Raw genomic sequence first — 15667 nt, 5'->3', positions numbered from 1 at the left:
CTGGTGCCGGGGAGGAGAAAAAAAAAAAAAAAAAAGCAGGACTCCCAGGAGAAAGCTGCCGTTTCAATGAGCAGCCGAGGAAGCCGGAAAGTAACGTATCATCAGTTGCCTAATGCCTGTGTGTGTGTGTGTTTGTGGGGGTGGGGGGGTAATATACAGTGGCAGGGTTTCCATCTTCTACCTGCCCGACTGTCTCCACCCAGTGGTCACCATCCACATCTGTCCGCGATGCAAACAGTCTCTCTCGCTCTCTCTCTCTGTCTCTCTCTCTCTCTCTCTCTCTCTCTCTGTCTCTCTGCGCGCGTACCGTGGGGTTCAGCTAAAACACAGTGCGGTCCTACCGTAACAAGGTGGGCTGGGAAAACCGGTGGGAGTAACAGCTGTAGTATGTAAACAGACTTGCCCATCACGACATTCCCGATTAAACAACTCACTGGTAATTTGCATATTTAAACCCCCCCAAAAAAACCACATAACGTGTTCCCAAACCAATAAGGACAAAGCGCAGAGAAACCAAAAGCATCTTCTGTAATATTTGTGGCACTTTTTTTTTTTTTTTTTTTTTAAACTTCATAAGCAGACGTGTTAGGAAACAACTCCGTTTATTGTGAAGCTGGTGACAGAAAATGCATTTGTTAAATTTTTACAAACGGAAAAATGACACTAACAGCAAGGTCTTCTGAAAACAAAAGAGGAAAAACCCAAATACAGTTTCTTTGCTGTTGTTTTTTGTTTTTGTTTTTTGACATCCATTTTCTTAAAAATAGTTACATTGGTTTATTCTATATTGAGCTATTGTTGTGCTTGTCGTCGACTAATTAACAGTATAGTGTTATTAACAATAAAAAATACTTTCATGGAGTAATAAACACACTGCTTCTTGACAGATTGGCATCATTCTGACACACACACACACACACACATTTACATGCATATGGATGTCAATTTTTTTTTTTTTTTTTTTTTTCCAGCACGGCCTACAGATCAGGGCGGAGCGACACTGCATACGGGATTTCAAACAACAGCAGACCATCGACATTTTTCGGCTGGTCTGGCGGGCATCAGGTATCGCACTCGCTTCCAGAAGCGCGAGTTCCACGCGCGAGCCCCCCGAGAACCCTCGGGCCACTTCAGGGGGGCGCTCTTGCGGATCAGGTGCTGCAAGCCGACGGGAAGGTTTGTGTACCCTTGGGGCCCGGTGTCCCCCAGCTGGATCAGAATCACACTCATCTCCCTCTGGACCAGCGCATGGTGGAGCCCCACCTGGAAAAGGATCAAGAGCATTTTTCTGTTCACCCCCCTTTTGTCACGTCAGTTAAGTCAAACGTTTCAGGGCAGGTTCAGTAAAACCTCAGACGGTGGAATCATAGAATTATTTGGCTAATGAAAGCCAAGAATGGCCATGGCTGCTCACAATGACTTTTTTTTTTTTTTTTGCCTTGATTCCTACAAATACAGCTTCATCATCTCGTGTCAAGATATTAAACAGTTCTATGAGGATTCAAAGTTGATTATCTCATCATCTAAAGATAACAAGTCATCATTTTTTTTTTGCTGCAATAATTATTTTTCTACACGTGTTTGATTACACTTTAAATTTAAGATATCAAACAATATTGCACTTCTTAACCACAAGCTGCGGCGAAACTCAGACCAAAGATCTGCATACGCCATAGCTGACGATTAATGAAACACATCTCAAAGATCACAAGTATACTGAATTGCAACTGAATTGTCCCTGCCAATATTTTTAACTCCACACAAGGTTAAACAAGGTCTGTGCAGAGTTGCCAGGTTGCTATGTTTTGTGCAAAAAGTGGGCTGTATTGAGTGAAGGTGGAAGACTGAGATACGGGGGTGGGGGTCAAGGTGTTTTAATCTGCATAGTTAAAGATTTGCCTTCTCTCCGACTGAATCATTCAGACTGGCCTTCGGACAACACTGTCCGAAAATGTTACTCTATAAACAAAAAAAAGGCTACTGTAGGCTACTGTAAAAAAAAAAAAAAAATAGAAGATAATAAATGATAATAGAAATATAGAGCAGCAAAATATTAGTTAGTTACTCAAAAACAATAAACCGCAAAAATATAAGTACAAATCGAGCAGGAAGACAAAATAACATTTTTAAAAAACTACCACGCTTTGCAGCCTAAAACAACATAGAAAAAATAAAATTACAGCCTTGGTTTTACTCTACATTCTTGAGACTCTTACCTGCCAGTCAAACCCTCCTATTACTGAGTTTTCGGCTGAGGCAGGACATTGGTCCGTGAACTCAGACCCTGATCCTGAACCCGGGGTGAGGATGACCATCAGTCTCCTGCTCTGGTTTATGCTGTCCTCCACCAGCTGCAGTCGGTCTGTGGGAAATGCAGACGAAATGCAGAAAAAAAGGTTCCTCAGGCTTGTACCACAACAAAAACACTCCACAGTGCAGTAGAGGACACTTTCAGAGAGACTCACCATGTTGGTTCTGTACTTAGATTTAGTTGGAAATGCAAGGAGAGGGTGTTAGATGGAAGAGGGAAATTGAAAAGGTTCCCACTATGACATTATGGTGTCTCATAGTCAACAGAACAATTTGGAGACAATAATATTACTAATGCAGACTATGTAATGACGTTATAAAAAAGTGAAACAAAACAAAAGCTTATAAAGTGAGAAAGCCTCTGTGTAATTCATGATTGTGTTTTTGAAGTTAGCCTTTCCAGTAGTTTTATCTCAATTTTTTGTCCATACATTGTATATATTTTGGCGCCTGTGTGTCCAAAACTACAAAAACAAACAAAAAATGAAAAAAATAAGAGAAAATTTGGACCTTCCCCAGGTATGTCATCCCTCCCCTGGATGAAGAGTCGATATCCACACTTTTCTTCAAGGATGGGGGGCAAAATCTGTGTGACAAACCGACAGAGTGCTTCCTCAGTGACCTTATCCATGCTCTGCATCTGGTAGACCACGAAGGCATCGTACAACTTCGCATCTGTTAAATACAAACAAATTCATGGAGGCTTAAGTGTTTACGTTGTGTCAAAATTGTTGACTGATTTTAGTCTGTGTTAGTTTTTCATGTTTTCTTCCTTGTGAGATCCTTATTATCTAATGCCAAACCCTCTCATCTGGTGTTAATTTTAAATTATGTGACTCATAAAGCAAAATTAGAGTGCTGAAAAAACTCCATTAAATTTGTGGACCTAAATGTGGGTTTGGAGAAATGGCTTTCTGAAAAAAATACAGCATTGTCCTCAGTGATACTATCCAGGCTAAAAAGGTATTATTTGAACTTAATTCAAACTCTCCCATCTGTTTTTTTTAAGCAGTGGCTGACACAGAAGTGCTCTTCTGAGAGTGGCCACCATAACATCAGGAACCTAGGCGTGCCGATCTCTGGCATTGTAGACTGGTGCTATGGACGTGGAATGTCACCTCTCTGGCTGGCAAGGAGACAGAGTTGGTGTGGGACGTGTAGCGTTACCAGCTAGATACAGTTGGGCTCACCTCCAGGCACAGTACTAGTTCTGGAACCAATCTCCTGGAGAAGGGTTGGACTCTTTCCTTTTCCAGAGGTTGCCTGCCTCATTGCAAATGCAAGTTGCTGGGAGGATGACTCTGACTGTTGTTTCTGCTTATCCACCAAACAGTAGTTTGGAGCGTCAGTCTTTCCTTGGAGTTTCTGCGTGGGGTCCTGGAAAGGGCACCTTTCTGAACCCAATTGGTGCTTTGTTATTGGACTTCTGTGCTTGTCATGGATAGGTCATAGGTGCCTGTTGCGGCAGCGACCTGAGATCCGGCTGGTGGTCACCAGCAGTGAGGGAGGCCATCAAGCTGAGGAAGGAGGCCTTTTGGGCATAATTGGCTAGGGAGTCTCCTGAAACAGCAGATGGGCACAAAAAAGGCTAGAAGGGCTTCAGCTGCGGTTGTCGCAGATGCAAAAACTTGGGTGCGGGAGGATTTTCGGGACTCTGTGGAGAATGACTTTTGGTTGGCCTCAAGAAAGTTCTGGTAAACCATCCGACAGCTCAGGAAAGGAAAGCAGGGCTTGGTCCAAGCTGTGTTCAGTAAGGGAAGAGAAATGCTGGAAGACACAGAGTTTGAATACTTGGGGGAAGCCTCACTCATATGGCTGGCAGAGGTCACTGAGGTAGTCAAAACGCTCTTCAGTTTCAAGGCACCAGGTGTGGATGAGATTCCCCCCCGAGATTCTGACGGCTCTGGACATTGTTGGGCTGTGTAGGCTAACACACTTCCTCAGTGCCGCATGGACGTCAGGGACAATGCCTGTGGACTGGTAGTCCGGGCTGGTGGATCCCATATTTAAAAACTGACTCAAGACTCATGCTCACCCTGGCTACAAAAATTCACAATTTGCTTCAGACTGCAGTCGCTTATGATGCCTGTCTAGTTGTTTTACTTCTACTCGCTCTGTAAGAAAGATAGGAGCGTGCAAACTGAAATCACCAGGGTGAGAAAAGGAGTAAATCAAAGGAATCCGATTGCAGGAGGGCAACACGGTTGTTGAAAAGTTCAATGGCTTCATTATCAGACGTGAAAAGAAAACAGCCACACGAGCATCTTCAACCAACATCTCTGCATTCTTGTTTACACACAGAAGGAGATGCATACTCCGGCAACGTTGCACATTAACTATACCTTGTTAAAACCAACTTGAAATAAACTACTTAGTTTTCAGCCCCATACTAAAGGACTAGTTCAACATTTTTGGAAAGCACACTTCCTTGCCAAGGGTTAAAATAGAATATGGACACCACTCATTGTGCATTAAAAGAGTTCTCTCTCAGTTTAGCATTGCACTCCTACGACAAACCAAAGATATCGTCTTTTTTATTCCACACATTCTTCTTCCCTGTCAAATCCTGGCACATAAATTACCCAAAGTGCAACTCGACCGGCAACAATTTGGTCGGAGATTTGGACATGTTAGCAGCTAATTATATCTCGATCTTATTAGTAGTACTATGTAGTCTTGGTAGTAGTCCCAAAGACCTCTAAACAGACTTTGATGTGTAAAATTGGTGCATTTCCCGTTAAAGTAGGTAATTTTTAGCTTAGGAGAAAGACCAGACGTAGGGGGTAACAGTTAGTCTGGCTCCAAAGTTGAAAAATCAAAACCCTACAAGCATCTCTAAAGCCTAATAATTAACACATTGTACCTCATTTGTTTAAGCTGTGAATAGACACAAATGTAAAAACGATGGTGACTTTGAAGATTAAAACTTTCAAAGATTAAAAAAAAATATTCTCTTTCTTACCTTTATTGTGACTGCCTAGAGGCAAATAGGGTCTGAAGAACAGAGCCAGGTCGATAGCAAAGCACTTTACCAGCACAGCAGCAAACACAAAGCAGAACAACACAGACAGACATCTAATGACCAGTGGAATGATTGACTCTGAAAAACAAACACAAAATTAAAGTAAGTAATATGTGTGCTTGTGTGTATATATCTCTTAAGGATAAGGCCTGTGATAGTCTGCCTTTTTGATATTGTCAACAAATTTCATTACAGACTAAATCCAACAATTAATTCTTTCATGTCAAGTTAATTCAAATCATTTTTATCTATATAGCGCCAAATCATAAAAGAAGTTACCTTAGGGCACTTTTCATATAGAGCAGTTCTAGACCGTAGTCTTTATAATATTAATTACAGAGACCTAACATTCCCCCATGAGCAAGCACTTGGCAAATAATAATAATAATAATTTCAGATAGCAAGTATTGTCTGTGTAGCCAAAGCCTGATGAAGTCAATGAATGGAAAACCATCTACAATTCTTTCACTGACCTCTCCGCTTAAGAGTTAGGGTGACATCATTTGTTGTGAATAAACCTCGGCCGATGCATTTAAATTTTTTGTGAAAATCCTCAGCTGACACCTTTTCAATGGTCAGGATCGCAGTGGAGAATGTGTTCTGTGAAGGTCCCATAGTCTTTCTAACAAAAGGACACAGAGTTTGGTTCATTATAGAAAAGGAAACATAAGTTATCATTAAAATTTTTTTTTTTTTTTTTTTTGATTACAGAGAATGAAGTGGTTCACTACAGCAGCCAACCAGGGCAAAGAAATACACAAAATCAACATTTAAATTCAAAATATTTAATAGTTGCATAAAGGTTTTTAAACATTATAGTGGCTCTGGGGATGGCCATGCCAGTCAGTCGGTCTACTACTTTGGTGTAGACTAAAATAATTCCACAAATATTGGATGGATTGCCAGATAAGTCTTTTAATAACTTTTCTCCTACTGCCCGAAATAGAATAGAAAAAATGTTCCCTTATTCATTGAAATATCTTGACATCTACCCAAAAGATTTGCACAAAATTTGGTGCAGACACCTACGGTTCCTCGACAATGAATCCTATTGACTTTGGTGAGCCTCTTACTTTTGCTAACCAGCCAGCCAGGCATCAGATGAAAACCAAGTGCCCGTAGGTCTGTTTGTGTGGATGTGTTTATGTGCTTATCCATTTACAAGTCAATTTCTGTGCATGTTTGAACAGGGATTTGTGCTGTATATTTAATCAATTTTAAGCAGGAGTGTAAAGTATTTTACAAATTTGTAATAACACTATACAGTTTTATATATATATATATATATATATATATATATATATATATATATATATATATATATATATATATATATATATATATATAAAACAGTTATATTTTGCAGCGGGACAGTTTTTTTGTTTGTTTGGTTTTTTTTATGGCAGTTCTTCTTTTGATCAGGCTTACGTTTCGGTAGTCAGATTGTACCCATCCACCTGATTGGGAGCAGCTCCATTAACATGCCAGCTAGCATGACAGTCACGATACACTTGAGTCCCACAGAAAACTGTGCAGTTCAGCTTGATCCCAGAGCCTGGTAGAAAGAACAAGACATATTTTATACGACATTTAAATTCACAGTGTGTGTCCTTACTGAGAAGTTTCAGAGGGATTAATTGAGACATCTGAGCAATTCATCATTTATTTTACTTTGCCCTGCTTTGTATGGATAGAGTGGCTTTGAAACCATTCGAGCTCTCGCAGCACTAAATCAAAACACCGAGATAACTGAAAATTATAGTTTTAGTCCTGCTCCAAGAATGAAACTACCCAAAATAACCACAAGAAACAAAGTAACTACAAGAAAAAAAAATAGCCAGTAAAGTAAAGTACATCAAACCTCTGCCAGGGTGTGCTAGCAGAGGTGTGGAAAAAAACGGTTTAAATTTGTTAATTTATTTGTATGCATTTTAAAGAAATTGGAGAAGTGGAGAATGCCATGAAAATGTGCACAGTCATTCGTGGTCTTCAGAGGAGGAATCCTAAGGTTATTGGTGATCCCCTGATGTTTCATCAAGCACCACCAGCAGCTCAAAGTCTACACTTATCCTATGAAATATCGCAACATCTTCTAAATGAACCGGCATAAAATTTGGTACAGATATTCATGGTTCCCAGACGATGATGGTTCCCAGACAAGGAATCCTGATGACGTTAGTGATCCCTGAGTGAAAAATGTCTCAACAGCCTCTGGAAGGACTGTCATTAAGTTTGGCATCCATGTTCCCCAGAGGATGAACTGTAATGTTTTTGAACTGTAGAATAACTTTGCTTGTCTGGAATTCAGCAGGGATTCCTTTCCAAAAACTCTGGGTCTAGGTAAGTACCTTTCTGATTTGGGATTATTGAATATCTTGAGGGATCCCTATTGGTAGTTGCGCAAGTACCAACAATTCGTCTTTGATTCAACAAAAATAAAGCACAATTCTAACAACTCACAGATATCTCACTTAAAAGCAACACTAATGCACAAATAATCAATAGCATGTGAGTAAGGTGTAAGTGGTTACAAAAGTACAGGAATTGTTGTATTTCTAGTGCTGTGGCAACACCTTGGTTTTTTTCGGGGAAGTTTTCCTACCTTCAACAGCAAACTGCTCCTTGCTGGCCGGAGTGAGTATTTCTGTGTTCCGGAAGACAGCCGGCGCTGTAAGCAAAAGTAAAACTCAATGATACCTCACAACGGTCGCATTCCAGTGGTAGAGCCATAATCAGGAATTTTTTTTTTTTTTTTACCAATTCTGATTTTCTGTAACTCAAGGTTGTCCCAACACAATGGATGTACGATGTACAATGAGTCCTTTCAATTCCCACTACCCCAACTAAAGGTATATAAAAAGCTGAAAATGCTCTTTCACCTTCAACTTCTAGCATCCTGGAGCCTGACGAGTTGTAAACCTTGTGACTGTGTTTCCAGGTACAAATGCAAGTGTAGATACCCTCGTGTTCTTTGCTTGTATTTTTAACCCACAGGTCAGCTCCATGGTTGCCTTGAAGAAGATTGAAGTCCTGCAGCCGGGGCAGAGTGGGCAATAAACAGTGAAAATGAGAAGGACTCGTATAAAAACCATTTGAAAGGAATTTGGAAACATGGTACGAGGACTGACAGGTAATGTGTAGAGTGTGAATGCATAGCCTCTGAATAACCACATGCTTTAATCAGTGAAAGATAAAAAAAGTAGAATAAGATTTTATATACTATCTCAAGGCCTAGGAAATAACTTTCTTAGTTTTCACGTCAGTATAGCATGTTGAACTGAACTGAATAATCTTTGTTAAATATTTATTAAAGATTATAAAAAGATACATCAGTCTGAATGTAAATTTAGTGCAAGTGTAAATAATTTAACATACTGTAGGAGTATCAGCTAAATTTGGGTTATCAAACCCAAATGGGTTACCAAATATTTACCCATTTGATAAATATTTGGTAAGCAATTTAAATATTCATTTATTATCAGGACGTTTATTGCCAGTATTGGTTGAATGATACAGTATGTTTACCTGTAATTTACAACCGTGCAAAAAGACAGACAAGTTCTGCATTTTGACACTTTTTAAGTGCCCTTGCCTTACATCATTGTCTTTGTAAGGGACAATGGTATCCAAACAATGGCTTATTTTCAAACTAATGTATTATTTTTTTTACTTTTCATGGAGTGGAGTTGTAAATGATAGTGATCTGGTAACGTATGCTTAAATTCTGTGTAGTTTGCACACATTACACCTGCAGTATAAATTTGAGACTCAACCTGCACTTTCCAGAGAAATTCATAGTAAGTAACATTTTCATATCAGTTTCTGTTTCAGAAATTACTGAGAAATTACACAAAATGATAAATAAAAAGTAGTATTTCTGTCTGTCTTGGTTACATGCTTCCAAATTAAATATCTCATATGATGTGATGTGGGCTGGAAATTGGGCCAGTGCATCAGTTGCAGAGATAGTATGTAGCACTGTTATGGTTTTATGCTGCTGCCCCATAGAACAAAATAACCCCAGAATATCTGTGGGTGTTTGATAAACTTGTTGGAGCTACAGTTGCTAAGATTATGATTTTACACTTTCAGAGTGTTTCTAATAAACATTCAATTTAAAAATCAAAGTTTACACCTCCTGGAATTTCAAATTCAATTAATTTTGCATTTGCTCCATAGGGTTAATAAAGGGCATACTAGATTACTTAATGGCAGCATAAAGACTATATTCATCAAGTTAAAACAGTTTTACAGTTTTTTTTATTCCACACACCCATAAAACATAGTTGTTATTCAATGATATTCACACTAGGTGTCACTGTAATCACAAGTGTCCATACCTTGTACCAGGTGAAATTTCCTGCAAACATATTACATGTCTTCTTGACATTATCTGGACATGGGACCTTTTTGTTCACGTCAGAGTTTTTGATTCCTCCGTAAAGGAAGCGTGCTCGACTGCTTGCATTGAAGACAGAAACTTCTAAAGGATATTCGCTGCACTTTCCTGATGGGTTTGTATGCCTAGAAGAAAAGCAAAATTATTCTTGCGAATACTCGAGCAACGCAGTTGTGTTTCTTTGGTCTCAACATACGCCAATATCTGTCTTGTGTCGAAGTCTGTTCCCTCTTCAAAGGGGGTTTCCTTCCCATTAAATCCCATAGTCCCCTGGGGTTAGACATAAGGTCAGGCACAAGTTAAGGTAAGAAGAAACACATATCGACTAGGAAACAGACTTGGACACAACACCGGTTCCTTTGCCCAAGTCCAACCCACATACAGCATGACTGTCAGATGCTGCCTCCACATCTGGGACCAATTCTTGTGCATACAACAGAAATTATTGCTGGCTGTATCCAGCACTGGACGCTAACAGCTAGAAATAGCCAAGATGTGAGAGAATATTGGCCGGACTCGGGCTGGGGATGCATGTGTACATTGGGCTAGAAGCTTTCGCCAGAAAACATTTTGCTGGGATAGGCCTCTGTGATCCAGATCAGGAACAGCATTAACAGATCAAATCAGGGGAAAAGAATGCGTTTTAGAGTTACCAGATAATCAGACTGTGACATGAATCTGGAGTTACATTTAATGACAAAAATTAATAAAACTTTCTAACTCAAGTTTCCAAAGTTTCCAAAATGTTCTGTAGAGACAATTATTCTTACCGGGCAGTGTAAACGCCAGAGTCCTCGGGGACGAGGTTGAAGAAAAAGATCTGTCCACCGTGGTAATGTATCCTCTCTTCTTCATCAGATGAGAGACTTTCGTTCTTGGAGTTGTACCATGTGAACTTTTCATCTGAGAGGTTGCGCTTGGTCAAAGCGTAATGCATATAATAAAACGCTTCGCCTTCAAGAATGGAAAATGAATACATTCCACTCTGCTCACATGCCAACTCAGCTGTCTCTGAAAATGAGTGAGAGGATGATAGATTTAAAACTGAAAAGAGCAAAAATTATGATTATTTGAATGCACAGGCCCCTGCATAAATGAGTAAGATAGATCAGGCTTTGGCTACACAGATGATACTTGTTAATAGTATCAGTTTATTGCTGCTTTTTGTCTTACGTGGGATTTGTGGACAATAACAAAAAATAATAGACCACTAGCCTTATCCATTAAGTTGTATCTGCACGGGGATTGAGACTCCTCTAAGTATGCAAAATAAAAAAATGTATTTTAGAAAACCTAGATAAAGAAATGAAAAACGTCCAGGACCTCTGTATCCAGGCCCTGTCTCTTCTAAATATTGTCATTTTCATAGAACACTCTTTTCTGCATACATTATGTTCATACCACTACCTTCCATCAATATATTGTACAGTGGTAGCTATGTATTTAAGAGGGCCTCCCACTAAATATGAAGCTCCAGCACTATGAGTGTGTACACAGTACTTTATGTGTGGGTTAATGTGGATCCGCTGATGCACTGTTATTTTCCTCGTATTCTTCTTCATCATAATGTATACACTACCTGACAATTCAGACGTAGACATCACCACAAAGATGATGAGGAGAAGTGGGGAAGCATCCATTAGCTGAGAGAGACAGAGCATATTAAAAGTCAAAGCATATTTTTTTGCTTCTTATTCTTAAATAATTGATTTGGCACCTGTCACATGATGACTTAATCGTCATAGTCATGCACTGTCTGTCCAGCATAAACCTTGAATCTCAATGCTGCTTCCTGAAACTAGCAGTTCCACAGAACGATATGATCACGAAGTTTTCAGAATAAGTCACATAGGAAACTTGTCAAAAATCACACAAGTGATATTAGATTACACAATTCATGTAGGAAATGACGTGCTGCCCTGTTATGCAACTGTTAGCATGATGTGAGATTGTCCTGCTGGATTTCTCGTTATTTTTTCTGTTTTTACGCTTTGTTTTTGCATACCTGCATATGCTTCTTTGGTGTATGCAATTGTCAGTATTTAAAAATTTGAAATTGGCAGGTAACATGCAACTGGCTGAATTTGAACCTAGGATGTTTTACTAAAATGGAATATACATCTTATAGTACTATGCCAAAAACATGCTTCAATGTTTGGAACAGTAGCAGATTATTTCTAGTAGGTATTTGCATTTTTAATGAACATAGTCTATTAATATCTGTCTGGAGTATTGTAAAAGAAAAAAAAAACATGTACACGGACTCTTCAGTTGTAAACTTAAATCAAACTCAGCACAGCAGAGACTGGGGAGTGACAATAATAAGATGCTCCCCAGGGGAAATTGGGGAGTGATAATAATGCAGCATATTTTTCCCCGGGCGAAAAGCATTAACACCCTAAAAAATATCTATCCATCCATCAGTTTTGCGCAGGGGGTTAGGCAAGGTAGTCCAGACGTCCATCTCCCCAGCAACGTTTTGCTGGTCACCTAGGTGACCCCTAAGTGTTCCCAGGCCAGAGGACATAAGCGATCTCTCCAGCGTGTTCTGGGTCTACCCTGGGGCCTCCTACTAGTTGGACGTGCCCGAAAGAACCACCAATGGAAGGTGCCAAGGGGGCATCCTGATCAGATGCCCAAACCACCTCAACTGGCTCCTTTTGAAGATGGGCAATAAATCTGACCCAGCAGGCGATGCCCATCTTTATTTGGAATGGTATTTTCAGCCATGAAAGAAGAGTAATTGTTTGAGTGACAACTTTTTCTGTCAAGTCAAAAATGATCTAGAAGTGAGAAAGTAGTCATTTATCAGTAATCATCATGTAGCCGCAACTGCACAAACGTGCATAAAAACATCAGAGGCAGTAGTAAACCTTTGAGGAGTTATCATCTCAGTGTATAAATTCAGCACTGAAGTTATTTACTATTTTCAACTAGTTAATTGTCTTTTTTTTTTTTTTTTTTTTAAATAAATAAATAAATAAATAAAAGAAGCAATCAGTTACTTTCCTGGGTCTTAAAATGGAGTTGTAGATTTTGGAGAAACACTTTGGTCAATAACAGGTGACAATTAGAGACATATGTGATGATAAACAGATCCCTGTTTACAAGTGCACCGCACACAGAGTAACACTGGCTCTCTTAATGTAATTCAACAATTCTTGAGAGAGAAATATCTGGGTCTTGAGCCACTAAATGCTCCACTGTGATCTGTTTTAGTGATGGGCAGGTTGTATACAGTGGGCTTATCAGAGTATCTCCACTTAATAAAGCTGCCCTCTGCTGCTGAAAAGAGGGTTGATGGTGTGGAGTTTGTGGGAAGAAAAAACAGAAAACTGTGATCTTAAAGAGGGTCAAAAGCCCCGTAGGGCTGCAGAGTTGGATCTTTTTCTGTAGGGTTATACATGGTCATTTGAGCCACTATTAACATAGAAATACAGAGAGACTTAACCCCGTTTGAATTAGCTTGTGTGACACTGTGGAAATACCTAATCAGTAAACCAAATAACCAAACCTATGCCACATGGACTCTATGTGTATGTTTTCCACTCCCTCACAGAGCTTTTGTTATGGCATCATGAAATACACTCTGGTGTAATTCTATATAACTTTACATCTACTCAAACACTGTTTGCATTTACTAACCACCGATGTGGTTATTTATAGATGAAGCCACTGTAAATATTTGGTTGCTGCACTCCATCGGCAAAACAGAGACACTATTCTGAAAATTTCAACGTGCCTTTCTTTGATCCTATCCAAATGAATTGGAATCAAAGGTCTCTCATTATTTAACTCTCATAAATTAAAAGTTTTAAATTACTGAGTATAAATGTCAAAATGTTAAGGAAAGTGATTTTTAAAAAATTCCTGGATCCCTCCCTTTAACTCCAAAATGTAATGGGTTCCCCATCCATCCACCAAGTTTAGTGCAAATCGGTTCAGTACTTTTTTTTTTCACAATACTGCTGCCAAATAATCAAACAAAAGGATAAACAAGCAGACAAGGGTGAAAACATCCTCCTTGGCGGAGGTAATAAAGGTGTAGCACTATAGTACTAATGAAAAACCTTTGCTTACCTCATAAAGGTCTGTGTAGAGAGCTGGAGTGGATTCAGTCAAATACTCAGTCTGTGTTGTTCTTCTCTTCTACATGCCCTACATGGTTTTATATATTCTCTGCTATCTCTGATCTCAGCAGAATGGGTGAGCAACATCAGCTCGACAATAGAGGAAGAACACGGAAATCAAGTTACACACACGTACAAACGCAGACACACAAACGCACACAGACAGATAAAATCATACTGTATAATGATACATTCGTGCACTGACTGTCCCTGCCAAACTTTATGTCATTACCTCCCCCTTTTCCAGCAGTGTGCTAAGCTTCTTGTGGCAGAGATTTGAATCTTAGAAGGAGAGTGTATGGGAAAGTTAAACTGACCCTAAAAGAAATTAGCACTATTTTCCTGTTTCTGAAACAAACCTCTTATGCGCTCGAGGGGTAAGACTAACCTCTGAAGTGACACAATCATCCATTTTGTCCATGCTTCAGCACATACTGTTTAGAGTCAGTGGCTGTTGGGTCATTCCCCAGTCAAAGCAGGACAATCATCTTTACCTAGTGTCTGAAAACATTAAAAAGTTGCATCAAGGTGTAGTTTATGGATGAAGGAGACTCCGCTGACACCGTCTTGATTGCATATAAAAGTTTATTACAAAGAAGTACAGCGTCACAACAAGCATCTGCAGATCTGCTTGTGAGAGGGCGTGAAGCCAATGAACCGGGTGGTTGTATTTTGACTGACTCTTAAATAATTCCAAAGAAATGTCACTAACATATGGTTTCAATCACAAAGCATTAACTCCCTTTTCAGACTGTGAGGCCCCCTCAGATGTCCCCATGCTTTCAAAATAATGCGATAGATGCTATAATTACATATGAATTCTGGACATGATGTTTTTAGTACAGTACTAAACTAGATAATACTTGTCTTGTAAATCCCCATCGAGGTTCCAGACCGGGTAACAAAGAGGTATGTAAGCGCTTCCCAGTGAGAGGACTCAGTAAGTGGTTGAATGTACATGCTCTCCAAAAAGGATGCGCAGGGACTTGCATGAATAAGTGCTTCCTGACAGCGCAGCTCATGTTCTGTTTAGCCAGTTCAAGTTCAGAACAGTGATGCATAAATATTCAGAAACTGTCAGTTTGCTGTAGAAACCGTGTTTTTTGTTTGTTAACTACAGTAGTAACTTTATAAAATAGCAACTTGTGTTATTTTATGAATGTTAACTTTTTTAAAAGTTCTTTTTGAATTCCATGCTAGCAGAGTGGCTCTATGGATGGCAGTGTTTTTCTGTCGGTCGGTCCACCACTTTTTTCCAGGACTGAAATATTTCAACAACTCTTGGATGGATTGCCATGAAATTTTGTAAAGACATTCATGATCCCCAGAGGAGGAATCTATTTATTTATGGGTTTATTTTGATAAATGCTGTATCTAAGAATCAAGATTACGCTTAAGTTAGAAAACATGAAAAAAATCACCACACTGAATAGCTTGCATCTTTGTGTGAGAAATTGAAGTAGACCGAACAAAACATAACATACAGGACACATTCAGTTCGCTCAGTTTTGGTTCAGACTGCGATATCTCGACAATAATTGGTTGTGCTTTATTTTGTTGTGCATGCTCTGTAGCACCAGGGGCTGGGAATTTTGTCACAAGGCTTTGTAGAAAGAGGTAAGGCAACATAATAAACATGTTAAACTCCAACTCTCATTTAGGTCAAATTTTTATTTAATCTTTTGGGAGCTTGCAAGTTTGGACAAAGGTGCAGTTTTAACAGCAACCCACAGTAGAAGTGTGTTGACTGTTATATAATGAGCACACTGTTCTTACCTTTGGCATCTTGTAGAAGAAAATTTCTGT

General features: G+C 39.3%; 1 protein-coding gene across 2 annotated transcripts; it reads right to left on the bottom strand.

The window, feature by feature from the left end:
* Nucleotides 1-738: 738 nt before the first annotated feature.
* On the bottom strand, nt 739-14016 carry il1rl1 (interleukin 1 receptor-like 1). 2 transcript variants are annotated; one of them, XM_040149404.1, is made up of 12 exons: nt 13812-14016; nt 11311-11374; nt 10502-10742; nt 9673-9856; nt 8212-8362; nt 7935-8000; nt 6761-6887; nt 5806-5954; nt 5273-5410; nt 2821-2985; nt 2217-2362; nt 739-1263 (listed from the first exon to the last, which is right to left on the bottom strand). In XM_040149404.1, the coding sequence occupies exons 2-12, from the start codon at nt 11369-11371 to the stop codon at nt 1015-1017; spliced, it is 1677 nt and encodes a 558-aa protein (XP_040005338.1). In that variant the 5' UTR covers nt 11372-11374; nt 13812-14016; the 3' UTR covers nt 739-1014. The 2 variants fall into 2 exon arrangements, with proteins under 2 accessions (XP_040005338.1, XP_040005339.1); XM_040149405.1 differs by lacking the exon at nt 11311-11374.
* Nucleotides 14017-15667: the final 1651 nt, after the last annotated feature.

The sequence above is a fragment of the Xiphias gladius genome, chromosome 16 (genome assembly GCF_016859285.1).
Source record: "Xiphias gladius isolate SHS-SW01 ecotype Sanya breed wild chromosome 16, ASM1685928v1, whole genome shotgun sequence".
Classification (NCBI taxonomy): Eukaryota; Metazoa; Chordata; class Actinopteri; order Istiophoriformes; family Xiphiidae; genus Xiphias; species Xiphias gladius.
Note: the sequence above shows the minus strand (reverse complement) of the source record. Positions and strands in the feature narration are given on the sequence as shown.